At 54.1% G+C, this 12,671-nt stretch overlaps 2 protein-coding genes across 2 annotated transcripts; both read right to left on the bottom strand.

Annotated features, from left to right (window-relative positions):
• Nucleotides 1-4,927: 4,927 nt before the first annotated feature.
• CkaCkLH20_05039 (elongator complex associated protein kti2) lies at nucleotides 4,928-6,230 on the bottom strand (the record flags this gene model as incomplete). The annotated part of the gene is made up of 3 exons (XM_038887758.1): nucleotides 4,928-5,998; nucleotides 6,058-6,133; nucleotides 6,181-6,230. 3 exons carry the CDS (start codon nucleotides 6,228-6,230, stop codon nucleotides 4,928-4,930), a joined length of 1,197 nt encoding a protein of 398 aa, XP_038746800.1.
• A 150-nt stretch (nucleotides 6,231-6,380) lies between these two features.
• CkaCkLH20_05038 (uncharacterized protein) lies at nucleotides 6,381-8,191 on the bottom strand (the record flags this gene model as incomplete). The annotated part of the gene is made up of 2 exons (XM_038887757.1): nucleotides 6,381-7,930; nucleotides 7,990-8,191. 2 exons carry the CDS (start codon nucleotides 8,189-8,191, stop codon nucleotides 6,381-6,383), a joined length of 1,752 nt encoding a protein of 583 aa, XP_038746799.1.
• Between the last annotated feature and the right edge of the window lie 4,480 nt (nucleotides 8,192-12,671).

Here is a 12,671-nt window from a genome sequence, read left to right as displayed (position 1 = left end):
ACACACTGCACAGGAGGAAAAGGTTCCAAGAAGGCTTGCGTGTGGGGGATGTGGGAGCGATCGCAGGCTGGGCGCCGAGAGATTCTTGTGGGAGAGTTGAGGGAATGGGGAAAGAGGGAGGGCGAGAAAGGGAGGGCCGGGGGGTTTGAACGGGCGAGCGAGCGCTATTTCGGGGGGCTACGGAAGCAAGTCACGATGGGGAGTGGCGCCCTGTATTCTTGTTGCGCTTTGTTGAAATTGGTGGCCAGATCTGGCTCTTTTTGCTCGCGGTGGAGTCGTAGACCGTCTCGAAAGTGTTTTGGAATAGCAGTTCGGGGGGGAGCGGATGGATATGGGAGAAGGGGGAGGAACGACACGACAGTGGACGGTTGTGCTGGTGCTGATGCTGGTGCTGGTGCTGCCCGGTGCCGGTCCTGGATTCCTGGTACAGCCCGGTGCTGGCGTTGGTGCTGGCGTGTCGTAGTGGTGGTCTGCCTGAGCAGGGGCGTGAGGCGCGAAACTGGCAAAGGATCTCACACTGTCCTTTAGACGACATGACACGGTGATGAGCATAGTGCGAGACTTTAGATCCACCCCTACATCTCCACTCGCCTACCGTGCAATATGCAGGAGTCAACGGTGTGGGATGCTACCGGATACGAGTCGGGCAGCTGAGAACGGCACGCTGTTTCTGTGGCGAGATTGCAGAGGAGACGGGTAGCTCCCATCGTGGATGCACAGTTTACATGCCGGCCGCACCGTATAGTACCGAGTCAAAGGAACTGGCCGTTCAAGCACTCGCGATCGTGTACTGACAGCTTGGCGGACCCGAGAGAACTGAGAGCCATCTGGCTGTACAATCCTACGAATTGTCCTCGTCGTTGCGATGGGACAACGCCGTGAATTCATAGCCTTGAATATCTCTCCGTAACTCTCGATCTTTGCCGCGGTTCATCGTCGATTCTGCGAGATGATACAGACCATAACTGGAGGGATGATGCGCGTAACAGAGTGCGAGGCGGGCAACTGCAACATTCCCGCCGGGGTAAGGTTGCGAGAATTGATTGACTTGTTCTCTCTTTCGTGCATGAGAACTGCAGCAATGAGACGGACAGCAGATGGATTTTCAAGTCCGCTCGGCGCTTGCCCTGTGATCTTCCATCAGACGTAAGACGTGAGGAGGGCAGCTATTCAGTCCACAGAGATGGCTCAGTATTTCTGTGATCAGTATCCGTAAGTTCAGCAAACGGACAGCGCTGTGAATACTGGCAATCAACTGCGCCCATACCTTACTGCTTCTTCAGCGGCAGCACATCCGCAATGGCTTATCTAAGATGGCTGAGTGACGTTCCGAGAAGAGATGAGACACTGTACGCCCGACGCTACTGGGCTCGTCACCTTGCATGGTCTTCCCAGCCGTTAGTAAGACGGTTAGCGGTTCGAGAGCGTCCGTACAGACGGTGTCCTGGCACCTGGCACCTGGCACTTGGGTGTGCTAAGCCTCCCCGCCTCGAGGGAAACACCCTGAAACGAAGACGGACGGCCTTTGCTGATCAAGGACAGAATTCAGATGGCTACCCAGCCGTCCCTTGTTCGGAGCGTTTTGTCTTGGCTCTTGAAACACGGGAGCAAAGGAAAGTTGCGACTCTACCCTTTGTCAGCGTCGTCTTCCCCTCAGTTTCCCCTGTTGATGTTGTCGTCGTCGGATCGATTCCCTCGAGTGCTCGAGTAGAGACGTCATGGTGTAGGACAAGGTCTCGATAACGAGAGCTTGTGTGCGGGAGAAGAACAGAAGTCAACCCATCATCAATCGTGGCTTTGCAACTCTAACTGACGATGCGTGCCTGGTCAGCAGCAAAGACGGTGGAGTGGACGGAAGACGGTCTGAACCGGTAAAAGATGGACGCCATCGCCCTCGCTTCGGCGGCCAGTGGCCTGCAAGAGGAAATGATGAATGAGCTGCCGCCGAAGGATTGCACACTGTGTCAGGGGTATCAAGCACAGTGTTCGATTCCGGGCCCACCCCCATTTGTGGTGCTCCGTCGTTCGCGCGTTGGCCAATGAGGGCAGCTTTTGGATGCAGGATGGGCGTGGTTTTTGGTGGAGAAGACCACGGAGAAAGGCACCTAACGGGCTAACGCCAAAAAGTTGACGGCACCAGTTGCGGGGGGTCATTCCGGTCCAAAGGCCACCACTTAGATTGCGTCCAGATTGTCACTGCTCAACCAGGTGAGCTCTCCCGGTGCGAGGGATCCCCTCTCGGGAATTTGGGTGCTCCCACGTCCGAATGAGGGAGGAGAACGGCGATATCGAAGCCGGGGCCAACGGCAAATATTCATCGACACAGGGGTCGGTGAGAAAATTGCCGGACCCAGGTCAGTGTGTGATGTTGAAATGTCGCCTTTTTGAATGGATAGTATTTGTTGTTGGTTGTCGGAAGGTAGTGGCCGACATCAACATACTTGGCCTACGTTGTTAGACAGTCGATCTGAATAGGAGAGGAGAGGAGAGGAAAATACAGGTAAAGGACGGACAAAAAACCTGCTAAACGAATTTCAACAGAGCCAATAACCAATATCGGATTTAATGGGCTGCATCAACCCCGCAATAGATTGTGGTGTGCCGTGTGCTGTTTTTGGCTCACAGTGAGAGTTCCTGCCTTCCTGCCTCCTGATTTTTGGAGGTTCGGGAGGGGAAGGAACACACTATTGGAGGAGGAAGAAGGAGGAGGAGCACGAGCCACATCCTTCTCGCAGTTTCCCCAAGGCTCCTGCTGCTGCCCTGCACCGTGACTCCAGGTCACCACACCTGCCCGTCTTGGCTCTGTCCCTCTTGGCAAAGCTTATCACTCGTGGCTGGCCAGAATCTTGGCGATTTCCCTTCCTTCTTCATCGTTCCTTTCCTTCCTTGCTTCCTTCCCTTCCCGTCAGCTTTCCGTTTGGCTCCTCATGCCGCTGCCGTTGCCGCTTGTGCATCCGTCTTGTTGCTCCCGCTCAACCCAACTGTAAATCCGTCTTGCTTCTCCAGACGAACCACATCTGCAATCCAGCCTCACCATCACACCTCCATGACTGCATACAATCAAGTCAGGCCATACGGATACTTTCCCTTACAGTGCTGTCGCAGCTGTTCACTCCCGGTTTCCGCCATCCGCAGCCCGCCCGCTCCTCGTCTGTCACTTTCACCAACCGAGTCTCGCTGCTAGTCGTCAATGACCCCCGCGTCGTGTCAGCCCATCCTCAAAATGACAACACATGACTTAGCTGTCGCTGTCTGTCAGCTCAAGCTGAAGCGACTTGAGGCGACTTGATTAAAGTGACGCACCCGGCACCGTCTTACCTAAAACCTCCGAGCCGACACGCGACATTTACCTGCACTGGCCAGCTGCCGCCACATGCATCGTCTCGAACGGGTACTACGAAGCCAATCTTGGCCCCTACGATCGCTCTGGTAGAAAGGAGTTTCATTGTTGCCAGTTGACTGGCGGCGGTGCCGCCAGCCTGTGTCTTTCGCAATGCGCCGGCGTTGTGCCTCTTCCAAGTTCCCGGGACCTCCGTTCTTTATTCTGATCCGACATTGTGGACTTCGGTCAGTCTTTTTTGGGGTTACCTATGTCGCCGGTCCCCGGCTCCCATCGTCTCTTGGCTTCCGACAAGCTTTCGCCCGATGCCACCACCCTGCCCTTATCCGACTTGCTTCTATTCGGGGCTCAGCGAAACTCATTCGAAGAATCGCCAAGTCGGCTCCATCCGGTAAATCTCTCGTTCTCGTCTCTCGTTCTCGTGCATATCAGTTGTTCCACGTCTTTTGCCCACAGTGCTACCCAAGGAGGGGTCAGCAGACTGTTTCGATCTCCTGAACGAACGTAGAACAGGTCTAACAACCTTTGCCGAATTCAAGAACGCCCGCTCTCGCTGCCTGCCAAACTGCCGGGATTGCCTCAAATGGCGCAAGCCGGAAAAGATCTTCGCTACAAGCAGCAGGGTAAGGTTTGGTGTTGGCAAAATGATGTGGTCCAAGACAGATTTTGGTCATGATGCGGCTCTTGGCGATGCTTAGTCTACTCTAACTCGGGTTCGGATCTCAACTAGGTCTCTGGAAACACTTCTGGCACTTCTAGATCCAAACACTCTAAGCCTCCCCGACTTGAGGAATTCTCGAGATCCGAGCCAGCTCACCGTTCTCTCTGCTCTGTCAACCAACAACAGAGTTCACCAAACGTACACTAACCAACAACCTCTTGCTGCCAATCAAGGGATGGCGATGACGCAGGAGTCTCCTGATTTGGGCTTGGGCCTGCGACTACCAACTTCAATGGAGAGAAGCCACCCATTATCCTGATTGCCACGACACCATCACTTGCTGCACCTGCACGGGAGGCACACACCCTCCTGCTCCAGGTTCATTACTGAGGACAACTTTTATAGTAATCCGGTCAAAGCAGCCAGGAACCTCGCCTACCTTGCTTGCCTGCCGCGCGTCCAAGTGGGAATTCATCAAGGCCCAAGATGAACAGGGCAGCAAACAGGTCGACGATGTAGAAAGCATTGGCAGCCCTCGCCTGTGTCAATTGGTTTGGGAATTCTAGCTCTTGGTGCAGCTCTATTATGACTCGTAACTTTAGTCTTGGCGGTTTAGAGCTCCTCGAAGAAGCTCAAGTCAGACGTGTCTGAAGATGGTTGAAACCACAACCAGACGCTTCAGTATTTGCCCAGCCAAGTCTGCAGAGCTCAAACACCAGCCCGAAGACGAAGGTCTGGTAACACCGACTGAACCAACTCGCTTCGTCTGCTCGCGTCCAGCCAGCATCGTGATTGTCCTATCCAAAGCGTCGTGATTCTTGCAAAGAGAAGGCTTCGCCACCACAGGTGACGGCGCCCTTGATGATTTCAAAGTGTCCCAGGGGTATCAATTCTCCAACTTGCTCTGCATCCCAAAGACAGCCTCGTCAACCCTCCTGGTCGAAACTATCATTAAGATACCCGACGAAACTCTCCCTCATCCTGTCAGCAGCAAAGTTCCCCACGCCCTCGAGCCCGATGCCCCCGCGGTTCAGCCCGACGTAAGCCCTCCTCAGCCTCTGCAGCTGCGGCAGCCCGACCTTCCTCCCGGGCAACCGCACGACCAGATCCTCCAACCCCTCGCCGCCGCCGCCGCCGGCCCCTCGCGAGATCCGCACCTCCCCGCCCTCCTCCGCGTCGCCCTGCCCCTCCAGGATCCGCTTCACCACGTCCTGCGTCTCCCGGTCCAGCACGTACAGGTAGTCCCCGCCCGCGTCCCGGCTGCGCTGCACCGTCGCCTGGTTCGGCTTCACGGCCTTGCGCCCCGTCCCCGCGACCGCGTCCCACACGTCGTCGAACACTTTCGCCGCCTGCGCCTCGTCGTCCTCCCAGATGAGCGTGAAGAGCGGGCTGTCCCACCGCGTCATCGGATTCGGCTCCTCGTACCGGAACACGAGGTTCTCCCAGTTGTCCTTGTCGTACGGCTGTTCTTCGTCGTCGTCGTCATCGTTTTTGCCCTCGTCCTTCTGCTCCTCGCCCTCTTGATTCTCCTTCTCATTTTCCGTTCTTCGCCTCCTCTTCTCCAACCTCTCCTCGTTGATCCCCCTCGCCCTCTCCACCCCGCACCCGATCTGCACCACCACGCTCGGCGTCCTGACCGCCTTGGCCTCGCAGTGCAGCTGGTAACGCCACCCCTTGATGTAGTTGAGCCCGTCGAGGACGACGATGTCGCGGTCCGAGAGCACGCGCTTGACGGCGCCGTAGACGGCCGCGCGCGCGTCCTTCTCCGAGGCGTTGGCCGACCGCGTGTGCAGCCGCTCCTTGGCCGGGTCCAGGTCGTACACGTCGCGCGAGATGGACAGCGCCGAGTCGGATATGTAGTGCAGTCTGTATGCGGGTTGCTGCTGTTTGGAGTCGGCGGAGGCCGAGGCCGTGGCGATGCGCTTCGCGAGGTGGGCTTGGAGCTGTTTTGCGCGTGTGGTCTTGCCCGAGGTCGGGAGGCCGGAGAGGATGATTAGCTGTGGGTGATTGGGTTAGCATGTTGAAGTCATGGTGGGCTGCGTAGAGGGTTGCGTACCGGCATCTTTGCGTGTGTGTTTGGTGGCGCAAAGCTGAGGGAGTTGGTGAAGTGAAAGAGTTGACGGTAAGTGTAGCTTGGAGGGGTTTCTGGGGAATTTTCGTGATCGACTACCCCACCTACCGGATCGGGACGAATGTAGCTGGCCCAGGGATCAGGGTTCGAGAATCCAAGCTGAAAAGACGCGATGCTCCAAGATCAATGGAATGGTGCAAACCATCTTTAAATCTTCAAATTTCTCGAGTTATTATTTGGGTATCACTTTAAAGTCTCCGAGTCCCTGGTAACGCCCATTTCCAGCTTTTTCAGCGCCGTCTACATCCTCAGTCCGTCATCTCCTCGTCGGAATCGGTCTCATCGAGGCCCTCCTCATCGGTGCCGCCCATGATCTCAATGTACAACAAGATCCGCTCCCCCACCAAGTCCAGCGTCTCCGTCGCGTAGCGATCTCTGTCGCACAGCTCCTTCTGCTTCTTGCTCTTCCTGACCTTCTGACCCGAATTCCTGGTCTTCCACTTCCTCGCCTCGACGCCCACCTGAGCAGCCGCGCGGAGCTTGTCCCTAGAATTCCTGATCTCGTCCGGCGGGATCTTGTACAGCAGGTTCTCCAGGATCAGGGCCAGCCGAACGTTCTCCTGGATCGCGCTGGTGTCGGCTGGGTGCGGCAGGTAGCAGAGCTCGAGCACCTCGGCGGTGACCTTCATGCCGTTTTCACTCGACGCGACGTTGCCGGGTTCCATGTACGACCTAGGTAGAAGGCAATCCAGCTCGTGCAGTAGAATGTCGATTCTGAAAGCGTCGTCGAGGTGAGTGCCCATGTCGGAGATGAATTGTTGGAAAAAGGGGAGGGGCGTCGTTTGTCTCAGCAGCGTGCAGAGCTCTTTGACGTAATCGTCGTGTTTCTGGAAGAAATCCTTCGGTATCTCCATGGAAACTTTGGCGAGGAGATTGAACAGACGCAAGCGCAGTGGTATTGACTCCGCGACGTCGGAAGTGACGGGGTTGCCTGCCTTGCGCGACGGTGTGCGCGGGGTAGCGGGCGTGTTGGGCGTTCCGGGCTGCGACTCTGGCTCCGACTCGACCAGGTCGTCGTCGAAGTAGTCCCCGAACTGGTCATTGTCGATGTCTAGGGTGATCATCCTCCTGCGTTTCGTGTCCTCGCTCGGGAGCCCTTTGGTCTCTTTGTTGAAGATCTCGGGGAACGCGGCCAGGGACTTTGAGTACCCGTCCGCGAGAACGGCTTGCAGGATCGTCTTCAAGCCCTGCCGATTGTATTGGGCCCTCTGCTTGATGTACGTGACAATCATGGCCTCCCGCCTGTTCTCCACTGCCGCCTTCTTCCGGTCAGGAGTCTGCGCCGCTTCGTCCATCCGCTTTCGCTCTTCGTAGTCGGCGTCGAGGACCTCGAGCATGAACTCCAGCCAGGTCTTCCAGAAGCGCCACCGGTGAGGGTGCGCGCTGCTGCAGTTGAACGCCCAGCCCACTACCGCCCAGAAGTCGGGCGCGCGGTGCCATATGCTGTCCTCGACGGCCATCTTGTTGCTTATCTGGTCGCCATCGATCTCGTCATCGTCCTCTTCGACGTAGCGGTTTCGGCCGCGGCCAGCGCCCCCGTAGAACTGGAAAGCGTTTTGGAAGCCCGCATTGATGGGCCCGGCAATGGCGAGGAGGTTACGGAGGTAGTCGAGCGCCTGTGAGCCGACCTCGAGGCGGTCAGCGCCGGCGGCGCGGGTGGTTGAGCTCGGGTGGATGATGAGGGTATTGAGGAGGGCGAGGTGCGTTGGCGGGGGGACTTGTGCATTCGTCTTGGTGACGTCTTTTCGTGAGTAGCCGGAGGTCAGGAGGCTGTTGAGGAGACCGAGGGCGCCATTGTCTGGAAGGACTCGTCAGCTTCGAGAAGAAGAGAATGTGGGACCTGGCAGGCAAACGCACACAGGTGCTCTTCTAGGTAGATCTGGCAATGCGCCTTCAGCTCGCGAGGAAGCTGGCTCGCCATGGAGTAGGCAAGTGGTGGAGGATCGACCTGGGCGTCCATGGCGTCGGTGCCTTCAGGCGACTGAAAAGCGGTGCGAAATGAGTCTGGCGAGGAGACGGCGGACAGCTCCGAAAGAGACGACGAAGGTACGACGGTCATGGTGGGCAACTGTGGGTTTGACGACGCGTCTGAATTGCGACGACGCGACCGGAATGCCCTGGGCGCTGTCGTCAATTAAAGTCGGAGGGTCCGCAGAGGGGCACCCTCTGGACTTTTAGAACCATAATCCCAGTCCGTCACTGGCCCGGGCGCCGATCGCAAGGATGCCTAAAGTTGTCTCAGCAGCATTAGCTGCCTGCGATCGTGGGCTATCAAGTCAAAATGCACCTCATTGCCGAGTTTCTGCCTTGATCGCATCTCTTGGTATGTCTTGAGCGGTTTTGTTCTCCGGTTCTTAGTTTGCTTGCTTGGCTGTCAGGATTGTGACATGTGAAATGCGTCCATGTCTCAGTCTCTGCATCGGCATCTTGTGCCTGTCAACCACATCTTCTTCACGACAATCAGTCACGCTCTATGATCACATTCTGTTTAATGAGGTTTAATGAATTGTAATATTTGATAGTGATAGTGAGAAAATGATATTATAGTTTCCCTCTAAGCCTCGTTTGAATCTCACTCGCTTGAAGTATCCCGGTATTGAGCGGCGTCCCATCGTGTCGCCTATCCTACAGTCTGTCCTCCCCATCTGGCTTAGATACCCGCTGCTGCGCCTTGTCGCGTTCCGAATTAAAGGCTTCGCGCACCCCAGACTGTCCAAGTTAGCCTCGTGTCAGATGAGAAGTCGAACAATGTAGATTTCGGCCGAGGCGATGCGCGAACCGAATCAAAGTGGAAATGTAACTTACAAGGATCGAGGGGGGCCGAGGGGACTTCTGGCTTGGGTTGGCTCTCTCCTCCGCTGGGAGTCTTGACGATGTGCTCCGGCTTGGCAATCATCGCCGTTTGAAGGTGGGAAGATGCGGTTTGCAATGTGCAAGATGCGTCCAAGATTGCCGATTTCTCGGGAGATGGTGCCTTATGAGGAGGTTTTCTTTTGAAGTAGGTAGGTAGTGTAGTTGGTTTGGTAAACTTAGGCAGCCGGTGGTGGGGCAGGATCTGAGGGTGTGCAGGCCAAGAATGGTATGAATGGGTGTATGAGAGGTGAGTGAGTTGGTGTCGTGATGATCCGGGGACAGAACTGGTAAATGTGCAAGTTCTCAGGCAGAATATAAATGTTTTCCATCGACTTAGGCACGAGGGATATCGACGGTCGAGTGTATCCCGAAGTAAAGCGACAAGGGAGCTGCGATCACAAGTGGAAGAAGTCTAGTGAGCAACAATCTTTCACAGCCAAGCATAGCAGAGTATCGCAATTGCGGATATCAAGCGTGAAGTTCCAGATCGGGAGTCATACTCGTCGAAACAATCCCTGGAAACGCGCCGTTGAGAAACAAAACCACGCCGTCTGATTCGATGGATTTGCGGACCACCGCCGGCTGAGGAACGTAACGTCGCCTTGTCACCCGCGAAATGTTTTACAGATGGCGGGTGCTGTAAGGCAGAAGAGCTCATGTTCCGGGGTTCTTTTAGGCAGACGCTGGACCTGACACAGGTGAGTGAGTTGGTGAGTTGGTGCCAGGTTCAGGTTTGCGGTCGATACACTGGTCGCTCCCCTGTGGGTGACTCGCGATCATCCCTGCCGCATGCGCATTCCCGAGCTGCCGGCTGGGACACATCATATCTGCTTGTCGTAGGTAACTCGCAATTGCGTAGGCCTGGCGAAAGCAGAGCCGCAAAAGCAATTTTCGCAGTAGAGGGAATGCAAATAGCATCCGCATTTTGACTTGCCTTCCTAGCATCTTTCTACCTACTCTAAGCAGCATCACGGCAGACAAGTTAAAGATGGAGGTGATGGTTTCGATTCCGTAGAGAATACTGCGTTGGCAAAGACTTCAACCCCATAACTTCACACTCAGATTCAGCAGGAATCGAGTTTCAAGTCTTCGGGTTGCCCTTAGAGTAATTCGAACACCTGAAGCACGAACTTCTCCAAAGGGCCCAAAAGGCCCAAAAGGCCCAAAAGGCTCAAACGGAGGATAGAAATATGCCACGGATCTCTTTTTCTCTGGTGATACGATCAATATATTTAGTCATCTAGAAACGATAAGATTTCCACACGAACTCATGCTTGATACTCTGGGACTTGTCACAAAAAATATAGCGCAGGGCGGCTGCAGGTCGGAGCCGCCAGCTGGGCCCAGTAGGACCTCGCGGGAGAAAATGAAAGAAGTGAGGCGCTTTCCAGCTTAGTAATGAGCACTCAGGTAATTGATTAACAGCCCCCTCTATTTAGAATCTCCCTACATGGGCCATTTCACAAATAATAAGGTTTTCAAATGAATACATAGTTACAGCATATATATTTTCTATTTTTCAAGTCTTTTTCAGCGGGAAAATCTGCAGAATGAAACCTATGCAAGGTGACTATCCTAGCGTGTGATAGTGTTCTACCTGCAAGGAACGTCAGAATTGAGGGCAATTTTTCCATTCCAGGCCTCCGTTCATGAACCCAACGTCAAAGCTTCACATCCAGCCTCCACTGTCAGGCAGGTGCACTCTGAGCACCCACACTCCGCATTCGCTGCAAACCACCCTGCCCGTAACGACAGCCACGAAATGAACAATTATTATTTAAGCACCCCAAACTTTTTAAAACAATTATGTTATTAGCATATTCAATTGAAAATAAATTGATTGCGACAGAAAAAGAAAATTCGTTGAATTGCTTGGATTGGGGCTTGACTGTGTTGGTGGTGGTCGGGAGAAATGCGTGGGTGGAGCCTAGACTTACACGGATCGAGAGGCGGACTCTCAGGTACGGGTTGAGGTTCCTCACCACCAAAATTTTTGGTGATGCACTCCGAAGTGAGCTTCATTATTGAATGAGTAGATAGTGTGGGCCCCGCTAGCCTAATTGAAAAGGCACGCCGAAGTTGCTGTTTACGGTCGCTGTCGTTGACCCTGCAGCTGGTACAGTTTGCGCTTCGGCCCGCTCCGAGTAAGATGAATGGTCGATAGAGTGCAGACTTCAGCTCGCCAGCAATGCAGAAATGAATGAGATTTTTACTGGGTAAGTACTCTGAGATTCAGACATAATGGAAAACAAAACAAGACAGGAAGCTCTTCTCGCCGTCGTTGGGGATGGAGAGGGTCTTATACCCGCAACTTCAACACCAGCGCAAGCATCGCCAGCATCACAGGCCAAGGGACTGCTGCATCGCATCTGATCTCCAATCAAGAACACTTCCGAAGGTGTTCTCTAGATGATCCGTGGTATACTCTCAAAGGTTTGTCGCCGCTACGGTAGATGTCCCAGGGAAAAGGAGCCGTCGCCCATGTCAACAACAATGAAGGCGAACGCAACATGATGAGCACAGTTAGAAATCAGTCCAACTATCTCATTACTTATAAAAGAGATTTCGAACTGGTCTGATGTCCCAAGGACTAGCTTCGAGGGCCACAAAGCTTCTCTTATGGACCAGGTCAGAGATGAAGAAGTCGAGCAACCTCGATGATAACCTGGCCCATCTCCTTTAACGTACGCAATCCCTTGACTAGCTCACTACCAGGTAATATACCGGTGACTCAGCTCGTATCTAGGTATGAGAGTTTTTCCGATACATACTAAAGTGCAGTGAAATCTGTCCATTCTAAATCTGGGCGAAACGTGGGTTTCCAGCCTTTAATGTTCACTTTGACCATCGCAACTATAGCCCACCCACAGCCAAATACATTCAAAACGTCGCAACGACCAAATTAAACGTTCATTATAAGCTTGAATAAATCAAAAAGTTAAAAGCGTGAGAAATCGCTTTGAATTTGGAAGATTTGTCTGCTTGTGGACTCTGGAAGTTTACACAGGTGAAAACGCTACAGGATCGCGAGAGACATTGACGAGACCAACCGACGATCATCTTAATGAAACATGATAACCTTAAATCAACGTCAAATACATGGGTAAGAAGACCCAGCAGCCCGGTCGCAGGTTCCATGCACATCAGTGTAGCGCGTCGCCTACAACCCACCTGTCTAAGTCGGCGGGGACTCTCAACCAAGGATTCGAAGTGACTCATACGCCGATGCCTGTCAAATCTCGATAAGGATTACGACAGCTTTTGAAAGTCTGCGGGACGGGCCGTTGCCATCCAACCTCTGTTCACACAGTTCACAGGAGCTTGCCCACTCTTGCCCAGACATGTGGTCTGTGAACAGCGCCCGGGTAGCTTAAACACGGAGCCCCTCGTAATCTCTGTATTGTTCTATTGGTCCGTCTAAATCAACGTCAAATTACCGCACGAACTAACTCGACGACATACATGGCTGCCTGAAACCAGCTCACGGCCGATGCAGATGCTGCACACATGCATACGAGGGGGACTACCTACATCCACCAATGGACTTACACACAAATGATGGACCGCCCTCTACTCCCCGGGCCGCAGTAATCTAACAACTTGAATTTCAACTCGTAGATAAAGTAACGGGGTCAATCTTGGCAAATCGTTGTTCAGATCACATGGCAGTGCTGCCACTCTCGCCA

The sequence above is a fragment of the Colletotrichum karsti genome (genome assembly GCF_011947395.1).
Source record: "Colletotrichum karsti strain CkLH20 chromosome Unknown Scaffold14, whole genome shotgun sequence".
NCBI classification, from domain to species: Eukaryota; Fungi; Ascomycota; class Sordariomycetes; order Glomerellales; family Glomerellaceae; genus Colletotrichum; species Colletotrichum karsti.
Note: the sequence above shows the minus strand (reverse complement) of the source record. Positions and strands in the feature narration are given on the sequence as shown.